The sequence below is a fragment of the Melanostigma gelatinosum genome, assembly GCF_949748355.1.
Source record: "Melanostigma gelatinosum genome assembly, chromosome: 20".
Classification (NCBI taxonomy): Eukaryota; Metazoa; Chordata; class Actinopteri; order Perciformes; family Zoarcidae; genus Melanostigma; species Melanostigma gelatinosum.
The window spans coordinates 6,540,336-6,567,754 of NC_136653.1; the positions used below are offsets into that span (position 1 = coordinate 6,540,336).

Genomic DNA, 27,419 nt, shown 5'->3' on the forward strand with positions numbered 1-27,419 from the left:
GAGAGCAGTGAGCATAGACATTCACAACTTTTAAACTCTTTCCAATCCAGCAACAAAAACAAACAATACCAGCAAGTCCCACAAAGCTTACTTTCAGGGATGTCTTTAGTTTTCAGTAGTATTCACGTTATCAATATACTGAAACGTCCCTGCGGTCTGTTGTATATCAGCTAAACTAAACAAGCTCTTAAATTGAGAAGTGCCAAGCATAAAACTAAGCACTAAGGATCTTGAGTATGTGTTCGCACGTCATTATGAACGCAAATCATGGATCGGTCTCTACCCTGAAAATCTGGGGTATTGAAAAGACGTCCTCATCTGCTTTGGGGAGGGGACATTGCAAACAAACTGTTTCCACAGAGAAAGCTATTGGATTTATACACTGAACACAGATCACCCACATAGATTAAATGAGGAAATGCATTTATATTGGGATAGAAGATGGCATTGTATGACGGCAAAATGCATTTTAGCCTTTCGCTGCTGTAGCAGAAGACAGAGACAGACAGAAGACTAAACATATTTGACCCAGTCCCATGTGATTGTGCCTGGATGAAGCTGAGACAGAGGTCAGCCATTGTTGCTGTCTGTCTCATTGTGGCCTGTGTTTACTTAAAGTGCCCTGTGATTACTAAAGAGAGGCGTGTCTCTTCACTCAGTTAATTACAGACAGAAGCCCCGTGTGCCTGCTCAGCTTATGCTCACGGCTGTTTCATACCACGCGTACCTGTTTGAAGCATGTTGGCAGAACTTCAGCAGTCTTAATTAAGCCACTTGATGATGTGATAAGGTCTTCACGGCAATGTATTCTACAAAGTGATGTTAATTCAATCATTTTTGGAGGTCATTTTTTAATGTTTGAAGATTGAAATCACAGGTAAACAACTGAGTTTGACCTGCACACAGTCCCTAAATTATTATTGCTGTTAATATTTCGATAGATCGAAGTTTTTTCATTTTAAGTTCCCACATAGTGTTTTTTATTTGTAGTAAAAGATTATGGCTGTGTATTTTACGTTTTATATTGTTATAACCACTTTGGATATAATCCTTTCGATACAACAACCTGCAGCATCTTAATGCAGGGTGATATCAATATTTTTAAATATTCCAGCGTTTTTTAAATATTAAAATATTGTCACTTGAAATGCATATTTCATGCTTATCTGTAATGTACACATGTGGGTTCTTGTACTGCAAAGTTCTTTGACATTCCTGGAGCATAGTAGACCTTATTTACTTAATACGCATGCCAACTTGCTTTTCTCTGAGAACTATTTGTCCCACCCTGTGAGTCAGAGTCCTTGTGAAAAGATTACCAGCTGTTTATCAACTAGGACTCCTGAACATAATAGCAGTATGATAGGCCTGTGTGGACTTGTTCGGTTTCGTTTCAGGAGTGATTTGACCTCAAACTGCCAGTGTGAAGTCAGACATAAACTAAGCTAATCCCTGAATGTACTAAATATGAGCGACATTTTCTGATACGGAGTTAAAGCTGTGTGACAAAGCAAAAAGGGATATCGTTAAATTATGACGACTCTAAAATAGTAGGTGTACATCTTTAAAACCATCGCTTTAAAATGCGGACGATGAAAGTATTATGTTGTCAATAAGGAATCTAAACTGTTTTCCTGTTTTACATGATGCATTTTCAATTTCCAACATGGGGATGTGATTTATATTCATGGCTCTGCTCCATCACTTCAAAAACAAATACTCCATTAACTTGTCATCAAGATTAATTCATAAATTAGACACATAGGTTTACAAGGCACTGCTTGATAAATATTTTGCAAATGTCATATTCTGCCCAATACTATATTGCCTTATGACGGCTTACTGTAACCTCAAGTCATTCAGCCAGCAGTTGGCTCAGTCTTCGGTGAATAGCCATTGAAAATCTTTGCAAATAAGCTAAAAAAACATGGTAATAGCCCAGATGGAACTCGTCCAACCACTATACTGGCCCTATTGATTCATAAACTAAATGGATACTTATGTCAAAATGTATGCATTGCACTCATTTTAAATGATGTTTCTATGAACTGCATACAGTCAAGACCACGGTGGATGGCTGTGACTGTTGTGAGCAGTGTGTAAATGTGGAAAAAGGGCTCCCAATTAAATGTTGGCAGAATTGAGTTTTTGATTGTACAGCTATTTTTCAGAGCTTAAGTTAGTAAAAATGGTAAACCAATAAATAACTGCATGTAGCTTTTAGCTATAAGCTTTGGCACATAATATATTTTGGTATCACAGCCAACACTGACCAGTCTGAAGAGCTTGAAAAAGTCAACATTAGCATAGAATTTGTCCTCAATGATCTGTAGCCGTTGAGGGGTAAGGATGCACATGGCATTGCGAACAGCGTAGAGCCCTCGGCGGCTGGGGAAGAGGAGGAATCGCTCCAGCAGGGTCAGGCTGCAGGTAATGTCCTTTAAATGCAAGGCTGGAACCCCAAAGACAAACTGCAAAAACGTTGTAAGTGGACAGGACACGTGCATTAGTTTACTTTGCAAGGACTGAAGCATATAATTCTGAAACAAAGAGGACAGCACATGGGTGTTGAACATGGCATATTCAATTCATACAGAACTGCTTCAGACAGCATTACTGACACCATTGAATCAGAGAGGACATGATCCCAGAGGCACTACAAAGGGAGCAAGTCTTCACCTGTAGAAGACTTTCTAGTCATAAGAATTGTCTATCGTGTGGTGTGTAAGATAAAATGTTGGGTGAAGGCTGGCAGATGGTGACAGTCTTCTCTTCATCAGTTGTGTTTACAACTGATGTTGTACAATAATGTTGACACATGTATCCTGAGTTACCGAACCCTGTGGTGCGTGTGCGTGCCTGTGTACCTGTTCAGGCCTGATTTGGGCATTGACTAGCTGATACACTACGGACTCTGTCAGAGGAATGTCTCCAAGCAGGAATGATGTCAGAGTCTCATCGTCCTTCAGGATAGTCTTCACCTTTACTCCTCGGCCTACAAAGAGAGACAGAGGGGGTTCATGTGAATGAAAATGCTCCAATTAGAATGACAGGAGACCAGTCACAACTATAAGAATTTACTACTAGAACAATTTACCCAAACTCTTGTTGTCTGTGCTCGACAAAAGCAAACTCTATTATCAGGCAGTGGATACTGGATAACTTGAAAAAAATCTGGATAGTTAGTGGCACAAGTGGCAAGTTTTGACAAATCTGTTGTATTACAAGGTTACAACATAGGATGAGGACACTCTACCTCTGCACCGCCTCATTATTCCGTGGCCTGTCTGTGCATGAACAAACTTTGCTCTGTGATGCAAAGTGCTGGTGTGGCCTGCATCCAGGTTCAGCCCTAGATAGACTCTAGTTTCTGTTGAAGTTTTCATTCACCCACTTGAAACCACAAAGAAACCAAAAAGCCAAAGGGAGAGGAAATAGAGTGAACATTGATTTCAAACGCCCTAAAGAATTAAAAAAAAATGTACCTGGATACATTTTTTAAATGCTACAGTCCTGTTCCTGTCCAAGAGGTGGTGGGACAAAATTACCTGACAGACCAGTTTGCCAACACGACAAAGTACAAAATGATACCTTCTCTGTTGACGGTAACTTGTTTTTGTGGTGAGGTTGCGCACACCAAGTGAAAATGTATCACGCACGGATAACTAAAACAAAAGTCTCTTTACTGTCATTTGTACACTTTGATTCTTATGTGGATTAAACAAACAAGATAAAACATGTTAATTAGTGAACTTACCAGGTGCTGGCCGGCTAGCTGTTTCCCCCTGCTTCCAGTCTTTGTGCTAAGCTAAGCTTCATATTTATGGGACAAAGTGGTTATTGTTACTGTCATCCAACTCTCTGCCAGAAAGCAAATAAGTGTACTTCGAAAAAAATATATTTCTTGAACAATATCCAAAGTGCCATCACTGGCCATCAGACAGCATGCCTTTCTTTAGGGATAGATAATTATGGGGAATATAACAATAGACGCATGGACAAAGGTGCATGTACAAATAAATTGAACATGTACACCCACACACACACACACACCTGCTCACAATCAGGGGCCTTGCACATAAAACACACATGTTCTTATGGGTATTCTTTCAACAGTTACACAACTTTGTTCTCAACCAAATTAAATTGTCCTTCCTGGGCCTCATGGGAACTTGTGTGGAATGTGGATCCATATCTCTGTTAGGCCATCTACATATTTCTCTGTGAGAGTGGCAGCATAGGGCGCAACCAGACGCAATCATTCACAGGCTGGAATGCACTCAGCCTCATTCCAATCCCATCATAATGGTTGATTTTGCTGGGAAACATACTGTATATAGACAGTGTAGATGTATGTATGTTATATGATGTACCAGTTGTTAGATCCTGGGTACTTCTGGCCCGATACGGGGCTAATTACTGACTCAGCTCTCTATTAAAAGATTCTCGAGCTGGTGTTCTGGCGAGGGAACTCGCCTGGCTCCGCTAACTGCCGTTACTCCCGACGTCTACCCTGCTTCCTCCGGTCAGAGCGCGCTCGGCCGAGAGACCAGTCCTGGCCCCGGGCGCTCCCACCAGTCGCGTCGGTTATGGCAGCTTCCCTCTTATGGATCCGCGCTCTTGGTAAATGCCAGGTTAGGTTTTAACGGCTAGGATTAATTCTTGCTAAAACCGTAAGGGATTGTTAAGTGGATTCTGTCACTAGGATAACCTTTCAGAACTCAGTTGTTAGACATACAATAGCTTTAACTTTTTACTGTCACGAGGAACTCATTACTACTTCGGCAAATTAATGCACTTGAGGATTTCACTTTAAATGCAGATTAGATATTTATTGCAGGTTATATTAGTTAGTTTTGCAAGGGTTACAGCTACAGCTCACATAAAATGTCACTACACATGATTAGTCAATTTAATTATCTTCTTCGATTATACTCATTAGTTTTAGTCGCCGAGACGGCGCGGTTGGAGCTGGATGTCCAATGGTGCGATGAAAAGAGTTCTTTTGGAGTTGTTAGGAGCGAAGGGCCGGCCGGACCCTCGATCCTCCCGCTCCGCAACGGAGCCCGTTCAGCAGTCCCCAAAACTCAGTACAAAGTCTTTCTCAGGCAGCTGCGGCTTCTCCGTTTGTCCAGATGTTAAGAGGCGAGCGGTGGGGAGAGTTAGAACCTTCGTCTTTGAATCTCAATGTCCACGAACAGAGGTCTCTTTTCCGTGAACAGAGACGAAGCCCTCAATACATCAGCTGCAGGCTTCAGTATCTTCTTCCGATGCGCTTGGACGGCATCCGCGATGAAATCCCAGCTTGCAGCAAGCAAACCACTTCTTTTATTCATCATTTGGGCTGTTAGCCCCCCTCCTGCTCAATACATGCTCTCATCCCCCCCACCCTCTGGAAAGGATGTTGGGTTCGAACATGTCCATATAAGTCCAGGCTTCCTGCCTCTGACTCATCTCTTGCAACAGTCTTCTCCTAATTTCTGCAAGTCATCCTGACAAGCACTTTTCTTACATCGCAGCTCCGGTCACACAGAACATTTGTTAATCAGTTTTTACATTTGTTAAATCGGTTTGGTTAGTACACATTTGCTTATAAAATGATTATTGATCTCATCCTTCATCATTATTGTGCTTTGTGTCTTTTCTTCTCAACCATCATTATTTCCCCATCCCTTGAAGCCAACACCCTGCTTACTTCCTCTTTCTCCGTACTTTCTACACTCAGACTGCACTATACTCAGATACACATATTATTATCAGGTTTACATTTGTTAAATCACTCTATGTATTAAACATTTGTTATGTAACGATCATACACTTTATCTTTAGATTACACTTTAACTATTGATTTCTGATTATATGCTTTTTATATCCTGACCTTCCCCTGATCGTGTATGCATGTTTTCGAGGCAGCTCTGTGGGCTCAACTCTTCTTGACATCCCCTTCTTGAGGTCACAGGCTGCCTCGCCTTAGCTAGTAGGAATCTCACAGGAAGCTTTCGTCGGCCGGGGCAGTGATGACGAGCACGTCGTCCTCTGGTGAAGACGGTCCTGATGCCTGCTCCCAGCTGTCGAGCACCACTAGGTGATGAAGGTTAACCTTGTTAACTTCTCCACACGGCATGTACCGCATATGCATGCATCCATAACCTTCACCGGTTTATGGCGCATGCGGTTAAACTCTTTTCTTTTTCCTGTGACCCGGAGTGGTTTCTGGTCTCCGGGTCCCTGCCATGCAACGGCTAGGGTGGTCGGCAGCAGGCAGACCACACAGTCATTCTTAATTTCTCTCCATTGCAACACTTCTTTTTTCTCCGGAGAGAAATCACTTCTTGCACAACCCAACTTCCTCAGGGCTCTTCCTGCCCAGAGCCCCGTAGTACTCCTTCTCATGTTAACCACCCCTTTGACATTGGCCACTCTGACGTAGGGTGGTAAATCTTGTATGTTGGTGGCCATTCTTGAGTTCCTGGTTTTCTCCTAATGCGGAACTGGCTTCAGCTGCCCTACTCCTTGGATTCCTCTTTTCTTAATGGTGAGTCCTCCCCTCCCTTTGTCCTCTCCTTCCTGCGTTGTATCGACCACACAACTCACAGTTTTTTTAGGATTCTGCGGACTTCTTTTTCCGGAATCCAGAGTCGCTGCTTTTCCAGTTCCCTTTGCGTTGGAACGGTGCCTGCATATCCTAGTGCGCCATGCACTGCCTGCACCACCTCCTCCACGCTCTCTTCTGGGACTACCCTTCCTTTGGGCAATTCTTCCCACTTCTCGATCCCAACAAAGACAATTTGTGTCATCTGGACGAAACGATCCACTTCTTCGTTTCCTTGCCAGTGAATTTCTTCTCGCGTGTGGGCCCTCTGGTGCACCACTTCGAGCTCCAGCGCCGTCCTCCTCCTGGTCCGCGCTGCCGTCTGCTGCCGGGTCCTGGGTCGATGTCGCTGGCACGTCCTGCTGAGTCGTCGTCGTCTGCGGGCTGCCTTCGTCGCCATCGGGTCCTCTCTGCCATCCGGTGGCGATTCCTTCATCTGGGCCGCTGGCTCGTCCCGCTGGGTCGCCTCCGTCTGCCGGCCGGTCCCTGGAACATCTGGTCCGTTCTGCTGCACTTGCATCTTGGACTTTGTCTTTGTCTTTGTTGTCTCGAGTCGCCTTCCTCCCAAAGCCTCTCGTCGCGCGTTGAGGAAGGGATGGGATCAGGCTCTGGCCCCTCTACAGGTCGGGCGAGTCTGGTCGATGCTCCCCGTCGCCTGCGGCTTCTCCTGTGCTGGCTTGTAAATACCACACACAGCTTCGATGCGTGGATGTCTCGCCATCGGACTTCTTCGTGGCTTGGGCAGCTTTGCTCCCTACCCCAACGCCTCACCTCAGGTCTTTTCGTACACGAACGACAGCCTCTCTTAGCTGCCGGGGTTCTTCTTTTGGACTCAACGTACTCCTTTTCCGTCGAGCCCCACGTTATGGGCGCCACGTGTTAGATCCGGGGGTTCTCTGGCCCGATACGGGGCTAATTACTGACTCAGCTCTCTATTAAAAGATTCTCGAGCTGGTGTTCTGGCGAGGGAACTCGCCTGGCTCCGCTAACTGCCGTTACTCCCGACGTCTACCCTGCTTCCTCCGGTCAGAGCGCGCTCGGCCGAGAGACCAGTCCTGGCCCCGGGCGCTCCCACCAGTCGCGTCGGTTATGGCAGCTTCCCTCTTATGGATCCGCGCTCTTGGTAAATGCCAGGTTAGGTTTTAACGGCTAGGATTAATTCTTGCTAAAACCGTAAGGGATTGTTAAGTGGATTCTGTCACTAGGATAACCTTTCAGAACTCAGTTGTTAGACATACAATAGCTTTAACTTTTTACTGTCACGAGGAACTCATTACTACTTCGGCAAATTAATGCACTTGAGGATTTCACTTTAAATGCAGATTAGATATTTATTGCAGGTTATATTAGTTAGTTTTGCAAGGGTTACAGCTACAGCTCACATAAAATGTCACTACACATGATTAGTCAATTTAATTATCTTCTTCGATTATACTCATTAGTTTTAGTCGCCGAGACGGCGCGGTTGGAGCTGGATGTCCAATGGTGCGATGAAAAGAGTTCTTTTGGAGTTGTTAGGAGCGAAGGGCCGGCCGGACCCTCGATCCTCCCGCTCCGCAACGGAGCCCGTTCAGCAGTCCCCAAAACTCAGTACAAAGTCTTTCTCAGGCAGCTGCGGCTTCTCCGTTTGTCCAGATGTTAAGAGGCGAGCGGTGGGGAGAGTTAGAACCTTCGTCTTTGAATCTCAATGTCCACGAACAGAGGTCTCTTTTCCGTGAACAGAGACGAAGCCCTCAATACATCAGCTGCAGGCTTCAGTATCTTCTTCCGATGCGCTTGGACGGCATCCGCGATGAAATCCCAGCTTGCAGCAAGCAAACCACTTCTTTTATTCATCATTTGGGCTGTTAGCCCCCCTCCTGCTCAATACATGCTCTCATCCCCCCCACCCTCTGGAAAGGATGTTGGGTTCGAACATGTCCATATAAGTCCAGGCTTCCTGCCTCTGACTCATCTCTTGCAACAGTCTTCTCCTAATTTCTGCAAGTCATCCTGACAAGCACTTTTCTTACATCGCAGCTCCGGTCACACAGAACATTTGTTAATCAGTTTTTACATTTGTTAAATCGGTTTGGTTAGTACACATTTGCTTATAAAATGATTATTGATCTCATCCTTCATCATTATTGTGCTTTGTGTCTTTTCTTCTCAACCATCATTATTTCCCCATCCCTTGAAGCCAACACCCTGCTTACTTCCTCTTTCTCCGTACTTTCTACACTCAGACTGCACTATACTCAGATACACATATTATTATCAGGTTTACATTTGTTAAATCACTCTATGTATTAAACATTTGTTATGTAACGATCATACACTTTATCTTTAGATTACACTTTAACTATTGATTTCTGATTATATGCTTTTTATATCCTGACCTTCCCCTGATCGTGTATGCATGTTTTCGAGGCAGCTCTGTGGGCTCAACTCTTCTTGACACAGTATATATGATATGTTGACATGAACAGAATTGTTTGCATGGTGCATCTGTGTTTTTTCATGGTGAGAGGAGCGTAAGATTGAGGGCGTGTGAATTGCTTTCCCACCAAATAAACAACACATTGGTGGTGAAAGTAAGCGGTTACATTAGGAACCTTTCTTTAACCCATGTTATGTGATCCTGCTACAGGCTTCACAGCTGACTGATGGGAAAATGTGTAAAATATGATATAGACTGTGATGCTGCTTTTGACCAGATGCTTCCATGACTTAACATTTATTTGTCCATTCTCCTCACCATTAGCCCACAAAAGAACCCTATAAGTTTTATGATATCAAAGCCAAACTCTTCATATGTTCTTCCAGGAGGAGGAGACTAAGAATGGCTTGCAATGCTGAGTCATGCTGTAAATTTAGATTTGTACAAACTTCCAACTGAAAAAATTTAGATTTATACAAACTTCCAACTGAAAAAAAAACCTTACTGGGTAATCCAGAAGTCACATCTGCTCCAGTGAAACAACGAACCAGAATGACGTTGGGTTTGTCTCTACAGACAATGATCTTTTTGCAATTTGTTGATGAAAGGCTGGACCACTGACCTGAGATCTGTTCAGGATGGGTGCGCAGGGTGTCCATGAAGTTACTCATAGCATTCAGTTCTTTCCAGAGGCGCCCGAGCTGCAGAAACTCTGGGTCACTAAAAAGAAGCTCCTGGGCATCCGTGTAGAAACGAGCCAATCTGAGGTCAATAACAAATCACCCACATTATTCTTGTTGGACAGCAGATTAACAGCAGATACCGTCATATGATTGTATGCACACACAGATGCTTTGAAAGACCTAGATCATAATCCAGAGACATTTAAACATATTCTCATTGACTTCATTACATAATTCTGCCCTTTCATCTCAGATCAAATGTTGGATAGGAATTCAACACCTCGGGTTTAAAACAACCTCCCTCTACCAGCCCAGGGTGACGCTCACATGGAGTTGTTGTAGTTGGACACCAGGCCGGGAGATTCACCCCGGGTGGGGTATTGAAAACAAGGGTTGTTGGCATTACAGAAGATTCCCTGGATCCATGGCAGGACACCTGTGGAGGGCATGGCCTTGTTGGGGAAGTGGCCTGGGGTAGAGGAGATACTATTGGCTTTCAGTCGTTTACACAAGTCATTTATGAATATTTGTGAATAAGACTTCAATTATTTTTGTTATTTTCTGGTAAAAAGACGTTTGCATACATTCATGTTGACGGTGGAGTGGATTCACTCCTCTTAGCCACACTAGCACCATGAACAGCATAACGGGCCACATAATCTCCATGAAGAAACGCATCTGGTCGGAGAGTACAACATAAACTTTGTAAAACTGCATCTTTTTCTAAATGTTGTTTGAAGGTAGTCAAACAGATGTTTAAGTGTTTGTTGGATGAACAAAAGCAAAATGCATAGATATATCTAGGCCTATAGTTTAATAATTAGTAAACTGGTCCGATTGGCCAACAATGCTCCAGCACTAAGAAATAGCTGAAAAAATAAAACAAGCTCCGATGAGTAGCTACAGTAGAAAGTATGCTACATGATATGATGAAAAGCAACAAAATAATAATAAATCACCACAGTAATGTGTAGGTCTATGAGATATTTTCACGTCACATACATTTTGGAAGCCAAATATTGCTGTCGTCAGTTTTCATTTTAACAAAAAAAAGACACATTAAAAAGGATTTGTGGCCTTTAAAACATATCCAAGAAGTACTTCCTATAGTTCAAGCATTTCAGCTGCAACCCCCAGAGGGATAAATGGAGTGTATAATTGATGGTGGAGTGGATTTTACCCTCTGCCTCCTGCGGATGGTCAAATTCTTCCACAGCAGGAGTTTGACCTCTTTTCCTGCCCCCATGGTCGCTCTTTTTCTACCCCCTCAGGGGCTGGCACCAGCCAACAAACCTGTATTCAACCAGTCCACATTACTCTTACGAGCTTAATGAAGCTACCTCAAGTTCTACAAAAACATTTAGGACTTAAAAAATGATTTGTATTTGGAAAGCTAGATTTTGTGGATGAAGTCCTGTGTCCGTCCATTCGTGCTGTGAGTGCGCCATGCTAGCAAAAGCTCTGCAAAAGCTCTGTAATGAGGTTAATGAGCTCAAGACACTTCACATGGTCAGCATAACAAGAATAAACCTTTCTATTGCTCTGAACGTCCTCTCAGTACTATTCATGGTTAAAGTCACGACACTGAATATCGCACAGTCCCGGTACGTGTAACAAAATTAACTTTAATCTCGGTCAGGAACAACTGTTGTTCAATATTATGGCTACCACATTACTAATTAAATATACATTGAATAAATCACAAAGCATGGCTATAGCCCAGAATGACATAGCACTTACCTCAGAAGAACACTTGCACCATAGAGCGATACCCAATACATAAAGTGTAACACTGCATATTCTACACAGAGTGCTCCTTAGGGTTGCTACACACCTAATCCATGAATGAATTGTTAAGCAGATTGATTTTAATCTTCTCTCTCAGTGCTGGGAGACTACAAACAGATGAGTATTAGCAGAGGCCTACATGACCTAACCACCTGGCCTACGTTATACAGCATAATCCCACCTGTTATAATCCCACAACTGGTAAACAATTAATATGAAACTTTTAATTGCAATTTAACAAATAGTAGCACCTCTCTAGATCCACAGGCTGCCATGCGCTTGGTAAATCAATCAGTTTACTGTATAACATACAATACGATTGCCTAACTTCTAGTAAACATGGAATTAATTATTCTTGGTTAAATAAAGTTGCTGCAAGTTTTACATTTCTGAAGGAAAAAGACAGACTATCATGGAATTTGTCAGATATAGTTTAATAAGTTACAAAAGGGTGTTTCATGTACCTGCTTTTTTTTGTTTGTTTGTTTTTTTACACTGAACCTTTCAACACTCTGTCAATCTTGTACATTACCATGAAAAACAGATACCATTTACCGGTAAATAAATGATGCACTTCCTGTTACAGAGAAGCTGTAAGGTTTAGGTTACTGATAAAACTAATTCAGTTGTAAAAAGAAAAAAACAGCTTTGGCTATTAAGAAATGTAAAAGTTATATCAAAATAAGAACGATAATACCATTGTACAATCCAGTGGCATTTCTAAAAGCTTTTCAGATCAGTGTATGTTGACGCCATACAAGTTCAACAGTATAAAAACAAGTGGATGTATACCCTTTGCAACTGGTGCTTCATAACATCACCAAATGTCAATGCAGATACCCAGTACAGCATTTAACAAAGGTCATTATATTGCTTCATACACAAGATTTGCAACATTATTAATTACAACCCAAATGTAACAGTTCAAAAGACATTCTGACTCCAAGTAGGTAGAAACATTACTTTAAAGATTGGTGGAAGAGTGCCGATAAGTGCACCAAACCTATTTTCAGTGTTGTGGCTACATGCACTATTGTAACAATTCAAACATAGATTTTTTTTGGTATATAAACATACATAGTGAGCCTGTAAGGACTTGGTACAAAATATTCAAATAAAAATGTAATTGCACAGTTTAAAGTTTTTTTAAAATAAATATTCTGACCAGGTGCCAGAGTATACTGGGCAAGGGATTGGTAAATGAAATATCGGTGAATCATGTTGAAGAATATACAACATTGTAAGTGCATCTCGTCTGTTGAGGACCGAAGGTAGATTTAATTGTCCTAACATTGTCCACCATCAAAGCAAATTGCAAAGTCAATTGCAGATGTGTGTTACTCTTTGTATATTAGAATATGGCACACATTGTTAACCTACACATCCTGGGAGCAGTGTTTTGTTTTTTTATATCTCTGATGACTCACACAAAATGAGCCTCTCGACGTTCTACCTCTTGGAGGCGCCTGGGCCTTAGTCTCTGGTACACTGGCTTGGCCTGGTCCGGGCTCAGTTCCTCAGGGCTAGAGCTGGGAGACTGTGACATGGCTCCCTGCTCGGCCTCATCGTCTTCCTCAAGAGGCTCATCTACAGAGACCTCTATCTCAATCCCCAACTCCTCCTCCTCATCATCTTCCTCCTCATCTTCTTCTTCTGCGCTGTTAGCTAATGCACAGTTCTGCAGCGCTTTTACTTTGCTCCCCGACGGGGGCTTGTAGAAGGTCCCTGGGGGGGGCTGTAGAGTTCTGGGAGCCCTGAAAACTGTTGAGACAGGATCGTACTTGATTACATTGTCCTCCCTTCTTAAAGTCCTGCTAGGTCGCACTGCAACAGTGTAAGGCCCGTTCGGGAAGATGGTGCTAATGCGCCTAGTAGTTCCAAGGGAGAAAGATGATGAAGATACGGGTACAGAAGGCGATACGTTGCTGGCATCCACTGCTGTACTCTCTGTGGGAGAACTGGCGACAATTCTGACTATCCTGGAAGCAACATCATGCTTGTACTGTTTGTCCCAAGTTCTGCGTAACGTCTGGGTGTCAATAAATGTACCCCGGTAATGTGTACCCGCTCGCAATTTTGTATTCTCAGTTTCGTCCACCTCTTCAATGGATTGGTCGAGACCACCTCCCTTCCTGTCATCTTGGTCGGTGCTGTTCCGCGTGTTATTCTCGTCTACTTGGCCTCGGTTGAGTATCCGTTCAGCCGGCAGGCTCACTGGCCGGGAGGAGAGTTTGTTGCGAGGGTTTCGAAGCTGGACCCTGGCGACGACGCTATGCTGAGAACGACAGAGGCCAGGTTTCGGGACCTCTGGGACGACTGATGACAAAACCCCATTGAAGGCCTCAAAATCCACTTCATCAACTTTGAATAGAGAGATCAACAATAGGTTAAACATAAACATATCAAGTAAAATGCTGTGGACATATAGACAATATCCAGCAGCCGGTGTCAAAAAAAAGAATTATTGAGTTACCTATCGTTGTACAATACTGACCAGGTTCAAAGTCACTTCCATTGAGGCGGGGCATGGTCTTCTGAACCTCAGACAATAAGTGGGAGGAAGGAATTATCGAAGATTGCCTCTTATACACCTTAGAGCTCTGCTGTAATGGTAAGACAGACAAGAATAAGGACAGAAAACAAAGCGTTAATCTATCATTTAATGTTTAAAGACGAATTGACAAATGTGCTGTATAGGATGTTGATACATGCTACACGCACAAAAACAAATTACCTCCTTAATGTCCCCCAGCGACTTTGAGTGTCTGCTCAGCTGCTGCTCCTTCTCCTGGTGGGCGTGGCGGGGTTGAGCGTCAGCCTCTGTAGGCGAGGTGCGACTCAGTGGACTGAGGGGGGTGTCAAAGATCATCTGGTAGTGTCTGATCAGAAGTTCAACAACGAGCGCCTGATACGGGTAATCCACCAGTGAGGAGAGGGAGACTTCGGCGTCCGCCTGCCTTGGTTTGATCAGGGTTGGGCCAAAGATGATACCCAGGTTGCTGGCTGTCATCTTATTCTCCTCCGATTGCTCCGTCACCCTGGAGAGAGGATGGGACATTGCTTTCACATTATATTTTTTAAATTCTGACCTGTTCAAAGTCATCTTTTCTCTATTGAATGACTTATTACATATTGAGATCTTTAAGCTTAAAATTCACATCCTTACTTGTAAAATGACCGATTAAATAAATGCATTTATCAAAAACGTGATTTATGGGTTATGTGACTGAGGCTGCTGTACCGATGCAGATGCTCAATCATGAACTGCAGTGTCTTGTAATGAACTGGTGGCAGCTGCCTCAGTAGGTCCTTGATCTTGAAGAGGACCCGGTTGAGGTCCACGCTGACCTGGGCCGGGGTCACTGGGGTGGGACTGAGTCTCAAAGCTTCCAGTTCCTCCACAATGATACTCTGACTTTCCTTGGCCAGGCCGATAAAGTCGTTATAATATCGGAACAGGATGAGCGGCTCTGGAAGCTGCAGAGGAAAGTATGAGAGGAAGAAAAACAAATGAAACAAGGAAGTTAATAATAAACAGAGACAATTGAATCATTTGAGTAAATAGACAAGTGGGACAGAATTAGAAAAGAGATAAGCAATTGGGGGATGAGAGGGGGAGTTATGTACCAAAAATAAACACAGACAAATAAACACCACTGCAGTGGTTTTGTTCTGTAAAGCACACATTTAACCAACTCGTATCCTCATTTGGATGACCCTGTTTGCGGGTGTAAGTAAATTTACAACAACCCAATATTTATTCTGCAAAGGATAAGGTTTCAAAGGCAGCCCACCTGTCTCAGATAAAGTTTGAGTACGTTGCTGATGTCGTGGGGATAAAGTTCGGAGAGCTCCACCAGGTCCTTTCCATTCTCAAAGGCCTGGCAAAGCTTCTCTACCCGAGACTTGGCACCATTCACTCGGTAGATACCCTTCACAGCACAAAAACAAAAGCCATTCAACGCAGGAAAATTAGACGCAATTTTTTAGGATCACCACGGCACAACTGGGTTATCTACTGCGGCTTATTATTAATATGATACACTGTACATTATTCAGTTTATGGATTTACAGCAAATGGGAGCAAACTTCAGGTTCAAGAATGCAATGTGGGTCAAAGAATTGTTCAAAATAATTTGAATTTTCAGTTTTAACAAGGAAGCTCATTAGCATTCATTTGGTGCAAACAGCAATCTGGTGCCAGGATTTGCAAATGTAACTAGTACGTCATTATTCCTGAGAAAACAACATTCATCTTGAAGCATTATAATAATCATTGACATTAACACTGACAGCCTCTACCGACCCAACCACTGCATTATATACATTTGTCACAGTATCCTTTTCAGGGACGCCAAAGAGAAACCATTAGAAGAAGCAACATCCTAACAACAGGATTTTAACAGTGAACAATGTCATCACACGTTATTATCTCTCATATTTCACTGAAACTACCTTTAGGTTGAGAGCTCGGTTCTCAATTTCTGATGTACACTTCCTTATGATGAAGGGGATGCAGTCCCGACTGTTCTTAGCTGCCTGAGTGAAGTCAATGCCGAAGAGATGGAGCTTCCCCTGGAGCTTCTTATGGCCGCACTGGATGGCCAGGGTCTCCAGACACTTCTTATGGCAGACTAAGGAACACTGCAAACATGTTGAAAAGTATCTTGGGTTTAAAAGTGGAAGACTTTTTCACACTGCTGACAGGCAGAGATGAAAATAGATGGTGGAACTTAAGTTTGATCATTATAGTAGGAAAAGCAATAGGATAAAACCAGGATAAAGTTTTAAGTTATTAGTTACACAACCATATCTACTCTTTACAGCTTGGGCACAAAGATGTGCACTCAAAAGTAGTTTCGTTGTGAACTACGCCTTAAAATGAAAACAAGGAAAGCTTCATGTCTGGTAACCCATTGAACCAATGCCATGGAAGAATTCCAGAAAACTGCAGAGCCATATTCTTACGTTTTGTCAATGTGTCTACCACCATTACATAACCCATTTAAAAAAAAAAGACGTTTCCAGTAACCGTTCTGTTATGGTCTTTTGTATCATCAGTGTATCTAGTAAATATGGAAAGAAACTGGATCTAAAATAAACAGGGGGGCACAGGGGAGATGGAGGCGACCCCTTTCGAAAAGGAACAAAAAGTCTTCAGTTTCCACTGCCCCGACCCCGACTGAGACCAGTTGGTGGATTTGGTCTCTGAGGAGAGCCTGTGGCCACTTTCAAATGTTTCCCTTCATTCAAAAGTTTTGATGAGGGACGAGGTGGTCTTGCTCTTTTGTTTTTGTTAGATTTTTGCTCACCATGAGTGATAAAGACGCCATTGTGAAACTTTGGCAATGTTCATGTTGAATTTGAAATACTCTGAATGCTGTGGACTCACTACATTTAGTGACGGTCCAAATAGGGGCTCATGGTTGGTGTTTTGTTCCATTAGTTCTAAAAAAAAAAACTAAAAAAAAAACAAAAAACAAGGTTACCTCCTCACACTCTGCTCCATGAAACACCACCAGGCCGTCGCACTCTCGACACTTGGATGGCGCTCGAAGCTTCCTCAGCTTGTGGGTTTGAGCCGCCTTGGACATCTGGGTGTTTCTAAAGGGACCTGGGGAGCTGGCTGTTTCGATTGCCATTTCACTCAAACCTGCAGAGTGGAGGGAGAGAAAGAACAAATCATTAGAAGCCAAGTTCCTTTCTTCTCGTATTTAGTGGAGGAACACGTTTAAATCCCACTGAGAAAGTTTCCAGTTTTCCGTTTTGACTCACCGTTATCAGAGGGTGAAGGAGGCTCTCTATCATCCAGGTCATCAGCAGACGACATGGTGCCGGTGGAGGGGGTTCTGGGTAATCTCCTCTTGAAGTCTCCTGAGCAGTAAGGCAGGACACACCAGTAAGTCACCATCGCCACTGTTATAGAAAGACAATTCTACTTGTTTCTGTCTCATGTGGTCTACGCTGCAGTGGTGGGACTGGGAGTGAGAACTACTGAGAGCTGGACTGGGCCAACTTTCCTGAATTTAAAGTGCCAAGAGAAAAGGCGTGGTCAACTTCATGTTGTTGATAATCAAATTACCAGTGGGGGATGGTTGGCGATTCACACCTCCATGGATTGGTCAGTCATTTCCAAAAGGCTCCATTTTAATAATGTGGTTGATTTTCTAATGAGCCCAATAAGAAGGCTCATCAGGGATTCTTGATGTATTGCTAATTTACTCATTTAATATTTAATCAGTGGAATTTGTGTATCTTTAAGTGTCAGCTGTAAAAGCCCACCTGATAAGGGAACACAATATAAAACTCAACCTGCACCAAAACTACCATTTCATGTGTTTGCGTGCGTTGTAGACCAGCAGAGTTGCTGTTCAACAAAGAGGCACCATTGTCAGTAGTTGCTAAGCCACTTGACTCTGACATAACAAAGTTGGTGAACATCGAGTTCATAGAAAAAGAAATGTTTGCAAGCCCCAGGGGCAATTTCAGACAGTCAGCGCTGAGGAATGCCCGTCCTGTCTATCTCCTGCAATGTGTGGTGTCTTTGGCAATGACACAAGGCCGACACTACCTTACAATTTAGAAATAGGTGTTGTGCAACAACCGGGGTAAACCAAGTGATTTGGCTTTCTTGACTGGGCGGTAAATGTGTTTTTTTTGTCACCTCAAATGTAACAGCATGTAAAGATTTATGCAGAAGATCAATGCAGTTATATAATTAGTCTCTTCATAAGCTATCAAGAAAAACAAACCCCAATTACAACATAGTGTATGCAAATGTGGTTGAAGCCAATAATCAATTCATAAATTACAAACATACTAGTTTTAGTCATTTAAAAAAAGCTAAATTGAACTTATAGGTAGACAAAAATGATAGTTTGAGGTGAACTTTGGGTAACTCTTAAATTAAAGCTGCCGTCCTGAATAACCCTACCTGGGCTTGCAGTGGGTGAGTCCATAGACCGGGATTCACTGCTCCCTCCAACACTTTCCGAGTCGCTGCACATACCTCCACCCTGGCTGGCCGAGGCCCAGGGACGAAACGAGGCCTGAACCCGGAGTCCTGGATGAAGACAAATTTAAACGCTGTAAACACGATATTACAGCCCACTCGTGTTGTAAAAATGTAACTTTTGCATTTCTTCCTTCATTGCAGACAAAACATAAATGTTACTGAAATCTTGGTTTTTATACAAATAAATGACTTATGACCCTTGAAATATAAGTCATAACTGGACTTGTTTTAGTGGGTATGCAATGTGCATATCTCTGTTTTTATTGATTGTGTTTTCTGGTTACAGGCCTACATAGAGTTCCTCAATTTCTTTCATTTGATCAGAGTGTTGCATCTCTAAAACAACACCTAAATGACCAATAAGCCTCCAGAGTGCGATCGCCAATTGTCAGTAGTTTACTTCTGCTATCTTTTCACTTAAAATTGGCCTATTTCAAAATGTTTGCAAGTTACTCATAAAGCAAATTGTCTAGTCTAGTACATGGCTGCACAACATGTTGGGCAATGTAGAAGATATGATCTCTGTCTGTTCTTCAATAGTCTCTCTAAACTAAAACAACAGGTACTTGCTTAACAGATTACAAGACACTATATAAGAACAGGAGCTATGAGGCTAAATGTAAACCTGCGTACCTTGGATGTCAATGCTACTGTTGGAGTGCCTTTCGGCAATCTTGGCATGCTGGGCAGTGATAGGACTCTCCATGTCATCTGCACCGAGGAGGTCAGAGGTCACAGATGCCTGTGACAGGTTACTGTGAGACGAGTGGCTGCCACTTAGCAAGCGCTTGTTGAATAGCATCCTTGGGAGGAAAATGATGGAATGAAAATAATTATTTAACTATATTCTTTGGGACATTCTACCCTATAATAAAAAACAGGTTAAGTCAATTTGGACAATATAGAATAAAATAATAAATGTGTCACAGAGGGCTTTACATAACATATACATCAACTTAACAGAACAAAGTAAACAAAAGTACAATTCCATTTAATCAAATTTCTTACTGTTTTGTGTCAAAGTATATGACATTTCACAGCATTCACATTTGAGCGCAGCAATAATACAGTCTAGAATTGTTGTCTTACAATTACATCCCTCTCTAGATTAATTTAAATTAGAACTGTATCTGTATATACCTATACACCTATACTGCGGGATCAAATCACCGAGCATATTTCCTAATTCCGTCAGTACTGAACAGAGCACTGAATAACGATGATATCCTGAGATCAGCCCCACCTCAATACCAAAGACAGCCGTTAATGTGTGTTTAACGATGATTAGCTGATAGGCGTGTAAATGGCCGATGTGCAATCCAGGCCAGTCATTGTTACCAAAGTATCCCAATGTTTCTCACAATATAGAGTATGTAGGTCAGCGGTCTATAATTAACCTTTTGAAAAACAATGCTGTGGATGCATGCGAGCATGTGTGTGTCTGAGTTTCATTTTCTCTCACCCAAGCTGAATTCTTTTGATCAGAGGGATCAGAGTTGAGGGGTGAGGGGAGAAAACTAACTAAGAACAAAGCACTCTCTCATTTCCATCAGTCTGTGTGTGCGTGTGTGTGTGTGTGTGTGTGTGTGTGTGTGTGTGTGTGTGTGTGTGTGCATGACAGACAGAGAGAGAGACCACAAATCGGTGTCAACTCACTCAAAGGGGGAAACACTGCTATTTTTAACCACGTACCACAAGAACTGGGTACTGAACAACACCCAAATGTAAAATGACCACCATGTTTTCCATGGTGGTCAGAAACAACGTTGTGTATTTAACTTGAAAGCTCCAGAAAACGAGAGGTGGTCACAGGAGTGAAGCGAAACTGATGATAAGTCCACCGCAGTCATTTCCGCAGGAAGCCCTGGCCACCCCAATTGTTTTACGCTTTCCAAAACAAGCGCTCTCACTCAATCACTCAGCTCTCACCTACAGGGCTACAGTGTCACAGGCTATTACAGTTATTTGACTGTATCTACAACCACTTGTTTACCATGTTCAACTTTGAACTTTCCCACAGAATCCTAAGATGCAAGCTTTAAGCTGTTGATATAAAAAACATGACTGAAAATCTTTTTAAATTGATAGAACATTTCAAATGAATTAAATTAGATTGAAATAAACTGTTAAGCCCTCTGTGAGCCACCAATGTATCTGTCTCACACAAATAACTAAGTCCTCTATAATCAGAGAAAGTAAATATAAACACTGATAACTAAGAGGGCTTACTTATAAGCATCCAATATTATTATGTTCATTATTGTATACCTACCTACTTTGTAATATGATGGACTGTGATTAGGTTTACACATATACGTTCTCAAAGTGAAAGATTCATTTTACTGCACAGTTTAACTTTTAGGAACAGAAAAAAACAATCTGAGTTTAGTATCTGCTTAAATGGCCTGTAAACCCCACAATGATAACACGAGCCACTGAACACGTGTGTTGCAGCAGCGTCTCGATGTCTCACCCTGTGCTTTGTGTGACGGCAGAATCAAACGAGTGGGACTCCAGGCGAGGCCCATCAGTGGGTAGACCCCTGACAAAGTCGATGTAGCGCTGGCCCGGCTCGTACAGTTTGGCATTTTCACACAGACTCTGGTGGTTGACAGGAAGGGACACAACCTGCGCCTGCTGGAGCTGGAACCAATTGACCGTCATCTGAAACAAGGACCATGCAACATTAACCTGTGCCTAAGGCATTGAGTGCCACCTCCTTAGTCTGTCCAAGATTAAGTATGTCATTTCTGTTATTCAAGTTGGTCTACAATTTTAAAAACAACATTTGTGACAAACATTTTCAGTAAACAAATCGGAACTTACGGCCTTGAGGGTGAGGTCGCACTGGGAGACCATCTCTCGGATCTGAGTGATGATCTCACTCTTGGTGTTGGCCAGATCGACTCTCTTGTCCCCAACATCAATCTGACATGCTTTGCAGTGCTCCCTGGCCTCATCAGCCTTCAACAGAAAGGAGACAAATCATTAAATGCTCAACTCTATGACTGATCACATTTATATGATTTGACTTGAGCCAGTTTAGTTCCAACTGCTGTAAGTCACATGGTCTAAAGTTGATGAAACAAATAAATGACTAAAGATCTTGAGAATGAACTTCTATCTTTAGTGTCACAGGAGAACAATTCCTTTAAGTCCGATAGTTTGCAGACCAGACAGATCCATTTGTCTAAACTCCAATGTCTGTTTTTTTCTTTGTCTTCAAAAAAACAGAAAACTGAGAGCTGATAATGAGGTCATAACGAATGCAACAGCTTGTATAAACTCTGACCTGGCTAGCAACAGTTTAATTGGCATTATGTAATTGAATAGTGCAACTGGGATAGTCCCTGTGGTCTGGGGAGCCTGATTTGTGGCAATGGCATTAAATGTTGGAGCTTGGCCCAGAATCCTCGTTATGACTTTCCACCTTTTTCTGTCTCTCTGTACTTTCAATGTCGAATACATTTCAACAAAGAACAGCAAAACATGAACGTGTGAGTCGTACTTGGGTTCCTATTTTATGCGTTTAGTTTCTGTCAAGTTGTTGTTAGCAGCTCTACCGGCCACATCACTATGCTTCTGAGTAAAATGGACTTTTGAAATGCCAAACAATGCTACTTAGGTCGAATCATATCATTAAAACCAACTTCAACAAACAAAAACGTCATTCATCAGAAACAACATTTTTAAAGAAGCCTACAAGATTAACTCAGGGGCCATTAGAAATCTACAATGTACGACATTAACAGGGCCACGGGGCAAGCAGGGAGAGGTGCTGTACCTTCTGCTGGGCCTCCTCCTCCAGCCTGCGCCTCTTCTCTAGCTGTTTGACCGCCGCCGCCGCCGCCGCCGCCGCTGCTCCTCCTCCTCCTCCTCCTCCTCCGATCTGCTCCTCCTCAAGGCGGCTGGTGGACACCTTGGCCTTCTCATACTCCTCCTGCCGCTGGACCTGCAGCAGCCGCACCTTCTTCAGAGCACCGTCTGCCTCGTTCTGGAGACACACACAAATTAAGTTAAAACACAGATGGACAAACAGAACTATATCTCTGCCTCCGGATCCGTCCAATAAAACAGAATCCACTACTAGTCAAACAACGCTAACAAAAAAAAATATATGTCAAAAATATGTCTTTTAAGTTTATATCCTCTTTTAAGTTAATAATAATCTGTAATAATTACTTAACAACCATTGAAACAGTTCAATTTTATCCAGAACCATTGAAATGTATACAGTATTACATACAGTACGCAACAATAGTTCAATGATTGGTTTTATTTTGGAATGACAAGTGTGGGCGCTGAACTAATTAAATGTTTAATTTAATTGAATTAGTTAAATGCTAACCATTTACAATTGTAGAGTGTTATTAGCTTAGTTAATGATGCTTGTTCTGTCATATGTGGAATGGAGTGATTGTCTGGCAGGCTGCATGACTATCGGGCAAACCAAAAGCTTTTGCTTTTGCATACGTTAGGTTCAGGCATTTCTAGAGCTACCTTGGACCGAGCCCCCGGGTCAGGGAAAGATTCTGTGTGCATTTGTGTGTGGCCCTCTACAGAATAAAGCCTTCATGGCAATCGACTTACCATTTTCTTTTGCCCTCTCTGCCACTGCTCTTTGACCTCTTTTCGTAGTTTGTCCAGCTCATTCTTTCTGGCCAGGAGAGGCTGGAAAGAAAGACACCACACACAGTCAGTCTGTCCTCTTGTTTCCATTGTACAACCCCAACAAGTGTCCGTTCAGAAATGCAGCTGGAGTTTGCTTTGCTGGATTACCTGCATGTATTTGTTGCTTTGGAGTACTGCTGCAGTGTGAAGTACCAGCTGGCTGTATTCAATGTCATTTTTGAAGGCGGCCGTGTAGATCTCACGAAAAGGCATGAATTCCTTAAATGAGAAGAAGAAAGTCGAAACGTTAATCCCTGACAGCGAGAAGGCGGCAGCAAAGCTGTGATGTCGGTGCAAGTCAAATTACCTGCATCATCAACTTACCTGTTGACTTGCAAGTGTCTTGGCAGATTCTGCCATTTTGGCGTAACTCTTTGCATACTCAACATCTGCAAATAGACCACACAAGTTTAGTTGAATTTCCCAACATATACAGCACTCTCTACTGGCATACAAACGGTCAATTATGTGTGTGCATATATTTGCAGTGTGCCAAAGTTCCGTTATTGTATCAACTCGTGGAGCTTCCTTAAAAACGACTACCTGAAAATGATTTAAGCATTTGCAGATTAAAGCACACAATGTCCTGGAGTCATGATACAAATTGATATAATTAATCAGTACATAAACCATGAACCAATGTTGATGTCTTTAAACAAACAGCAGGTATGTTTGCCCGATAACAAATGTTCTGTACGGCTTGACTGAGTGCTTTGTGACATTGTGTTGACTGGCCAACTGACTAAGTATGAGACTGAGAGCATTCATTAACCGGAGAGCCGAACAAAAGCCCTCACACTTCACACTCAACCTTGAGCCTTGAGCCTTGATAAGACTTCTAAGTCCAGCTCAGGTGATCGAGAAACATTTCTCAGGAAGTTGGCCCCTAATTAAACTCCACATTTGTGGTTCTGGCTAGTTTAAAGGGATAGTTGGGATTTTTCGAAGTGGGGTTGTACGAGGTATTTATCCATCGTCAGTGTATTGCGGTTGGCATAACCCTAATTTAGAGAAGTATTCAGGAGTAGCAGCAAAGTTATAATTAGAATATTTTCACCCCTTTATCTTGCAGACAGCCCTTTCAGACGGGGAACATAAGTCACTAACTATGCTCTAGTCAAAGCCGCCAGACAAAGGTGGTACAAAAACAGTAATTTCACCTCACAGAACACGGGAGATGCTGGTATAATGCTGCCTCGATGGGTTAGTTGTTTTTTGTTATTTTGTGACTTCAGTGAATCACCTACTGTAGGTAGTAATACACCGATTATGGATAAGTACCTGATGCAACCTCTCTTGAAAAAAATCAATGAGCAATGCTCGCGACTAACTGAACAAATGAACCAAAAACAGCTGAAAAGTAAACGTCTCTGAAATTGAACAAAGCTTAAAAAGAATAACAACATTTTAATATTTTAGATGAATCCAAAATTGGGTTTCATTACTGAAAGTAAACACGTAAACTGCCGGTAAAAACAACTCCAAACTCAAAGCACAAAGATGTGCTTTGCTTATTGTTCCGTCACTTGGATGTTTGAGCTTCACGGTGCAGAATGCTGTACTTGCAGTTTGAAACTAGAAGGATGTTTTTATCTCTAAAAACACATCTGTAAGGTGTCCCATTAGTCCCAACAATGAGAAACCTCTTATTACTTTTACTGTAGTGTTTAAGATGTTGTGCATGACCTACACATGAAAACATCTCGTAAAGATTCCCTGACGTGACTACCCAGACTTATATAATGACGTACTAAAGTTAAGTACATGGTCCATGACACTAACACATGACAGCTGACTTTTGATCAGTGTGATAGCCGCTACTTCACTGTTGCCTCCCTTACATGTCAGAAATGCTGTGCCCCAACTCACCTATGCTGAGACGCTTCTCCACCCACGCCAGCAGCTCTTTGGTGTACTTGGACCAGGCCTTGGCGTAGAGCAGCGCCGACTCCACCCCGCTGTCCTGCCGCTGCAGCATCCCGTCCACCTCCTCTGCCCGAACCGGCTGTGACGGCCCTGTGAAAACCACAGCGACCCCCACCAAGGATGTTGTAAAAACCTGGGCTTAAGCATGACGGTCAGCGACCAACGCTCATGCAACTATCACCACTGCTGCATCCGTGTCAGCGAGTCACCTTGGGTGAGCGCGATATGAGCTAATACCATCTGAGGATAATTAATGCTGACAGGACTCTGACTGCTGGATGTATTCATAAGTGATTGAGGTGGCTGGAAATTAAGACTTGAGAGTTAATTCTGCTCTTACCCCAGATAACCCCACAACACTTCAGTGAAAGTGAAACAGCCCAAACAACACAGAATGATGAAGCAGAAACAGCAGATCAACGAATTGCATTTGCCAGGATTACATTCTTCCCCCCCTCCCTCCCCCGCCCAACACTTTCGTAGAGCAGTGCCAGAGTATAGAGATCTGTCTTACCTGGCGGATCATCTTTCTCAGGGCCGGATCCTCCAGATTCCGCAGAGAGATTCTCAAAAGACTGAAAGGAAGACGGATAAAAATCAATCAACAATGAGGAGGATTAATTTCCCACTCAAAGCACGATACGCTCTGCTAACATACTTTAAACAACTCTTATCAGAACAATGACCTCTCCTTAGAGATGTTATGAAACCTACAACAGGAAAACAACAATTCAAAGCATCAATTCATCATTTCCAGCTAGACCATTTTGGAAACATGCGTCAGCCAGCAAGCGTTCACTTAACCCCTAAACTCTGAACTCTGAGGCAGTAGGCCACATCCTGGAGTTCATGGGATATTGAATGAACTAACAATAAACGTATGTTTAAGTATGACGGCAATATGAATATACTATTATCAGCCTTTGAGTTGTGATGCCAAGTAGAGTTCTGGTGGGGGTTAGTGACAATTTGATACCTCACTTGTGCTGAATTAGTAGACCGTTTGTTTGGGGGTGATGGACAGAACTACACAACATATATTGTACTTTTCTTACCCTGCTTCTCTTAGTTAGGGGGAGCCCCAACACCGATCCATTCTCTACATCTCCCATAAGGAAGTCAGACACTCTGAAGGAAAACAGAGACACAAATCAATAAACTGAGTTGAGAAAGTATGAAATTGATTAAACATAAAGATTTCCAGAAACCATTTACGTTTTAGTTTAAAGGTGGACTCTATTGATCTTCGATAAAGTAGGTGGACTCACATAAGAGGTTAAAAATGGTCTAAATAGATTCGGCAGAGGCTGAGATATGCTGACTTTTAGTCTCTAGCATACACAAGCCCCCAAAAACATGGGATCCTACAGTTCCCATAATGCCACTCAGCAGCATGTTTCTTTAGACCTTCCCTGCATTCTAAATGCCAACTTTTTTTTCAAACTCTTGCAGTTTGTAATGAAAGACTTATGATTAAAAATGTAAAGCTTTAAGCCCAATCCAAAATGACATGGGTTCATTTTCTTAACTTTGAAAAGCGTAAAATCGTTGGAGTGCCACTTTAATTCTGAAATGAAGAAACATGCAACATATTCATTAGCCTGGTATTTACACAGAAATAGTTGTAGTTCATTCATTCACTAAATGTTATGACTATTGTGTATTAAATATTTGTGCTTTTATGTAACCCGTTTACTGTCTTGCTCTGGATTGTTTACAATGAGCTATATGAATGCAAATGTACCTAAATTATGAATGCAATTGAGAGGGAACAAATACATTTGGAACATTAACAATAAAAGTACAACTTGTCTGCAGTTTGATTGCATAAGAAAGCCCACAGAAGTGAAGTAAGCAATGGTAACTGCAATCCCAGTTATGACATAATACTTACACATTGCCAAAGGTGAACGCCAATGTGTCAATAGCAGCGTAGATCTCTCCGAAAAGCTTGTGTTTGTTCTCCTCGTTCACCTCCTTATAATTCACCCCTGTCAAATAGTGAATAAGTAGGGTTGAGCAGGTGGAAACCTGAACCATACATTCAGAAGACATCTTGCACTGGCACCTCTGATAGAGCTGTGTTGCAGGTATGAATCTCATGTTTCATGACTCAACAACCTGTGCATGACGTCAACATGCACAGGTTGGAGTCAACACAAATATGTTCTTCAAATCATGCTAAGATCTCCATATCTCAAATGTGCAGACATTTTAAAATTGAAAATCCCTCAGAGACATCCCAAAACAAATTGTGCCTTAATTCAGAAAAGATAAGCAAAGATAGGCAAGTGTATATATTCAGCTGTAATCGGGAGAGGCAGT

General features: G+C 42.4%; 2 protein-coding genes across 2 annotated transcripts in view; both read right to left on the reverse strand.

Annotated features, from left to right (window-relative positions):
• The window catches only part of LOC306794289 (retinal-specific phospholipid-transporting ATPase ABCA4-like), a gene marked incomplete at both ends in the record, with an annotated part of 46,835 nt that extends 35,895 nt beyond the window's left edge, over positions 1-10,940 (reverse strand). Inside the window, 6 exon segments of the mRNA XM_079292328.1 lie at positions 2,274-2,471; positions 2,868-2,995; positions 9,634-9,773; positions 10,022-10,163; positions 10,279-10,372; positions 10,875-10,940. Coding sequence (XP_079148454.1) covers positions 2,274-2,471; positions 2,868-2,995; positions 9,634-9,773; positions 10,022-10,163; positions 10,279-10,372; positions 10,875-10,940 — 768 coding nt within the window.
• A 971-nt stretch (positions 10,941-11,911) lies between these two features.
• arhgap29a (Rho GTPase activating protein 29a) overlaps positions 11,912-27,419 on the reverse strand; it is a 33,191-nt gene continuing 17,683 nt past the window's right edge. The window contains exons 4-23 of the mRNA XM_079292506.1: positions 26,989-27,085; positions 26,150-26,222; positions 25,609-25,669; positions 25,038-25,184; positions 23,493-23,557; positions 23,277-23,387; positions 23,088-23,168; positions 22,282-22,491; positions 21,324-21,461; positions 20,971-21,161; positions 19,131-19,300; positions 18,417-18,545; positions 17,258-17,356; positions 16,972-17,135; positions 15,938-16,126; positions 15,277-15,414; positions 14,724-14,959; positions 14,217-14,520; positions 13,977-14,085; positions 11,912-13,843 (exon numbers count right to left, since the gene is read on the reverse strand). Of these exons, the coding sequence (XP_079148632.1) occupies positions 12,906-13,843; positions 13,977-14,085; positions 14,217-14,520; positions 14,724-14,959; positions 15,277-15,414; positions 15,938-16,126; positions 16,972-17,135; positions 17,258-17,356; positions 18,417-18,545; positions 19,131-19,300; positions 20,971-21,161; positions 21,324-21,461; positions 22,282-22,491; positions 23,088-23,168; positions 23,277-23,387; positions 23,493-23,557; positions 25,038-25,184; positions 25,609-25,669; positions 26,150-26,222; positions 26,989-27,085 (3,650 nt within the window). The 3' untranslated portion in view covers positions 11,912-12,905. The remainder of the gene's footprint in view (positions 13,844-13,976; positions 14,086-14,216; positions 14,521-14,723; positions 14,960-15,276; positions 15,415-15,937; positions 16,127-16,971; positions 17,136-17,257; positions 17,357-18,416; positions 18,546-19,130; positions 19,301-20,970; positions 21,162-21,323; positions 21,462-22,281; positions 22,492-23,087; positions 23,169-23,276; positions 23,388-23,492; positions 23,558-25,037; positions 25,185-25,608; positions 25,670-26,149; positions 26,223-26,988; positions 27,086-27,419) is intronic.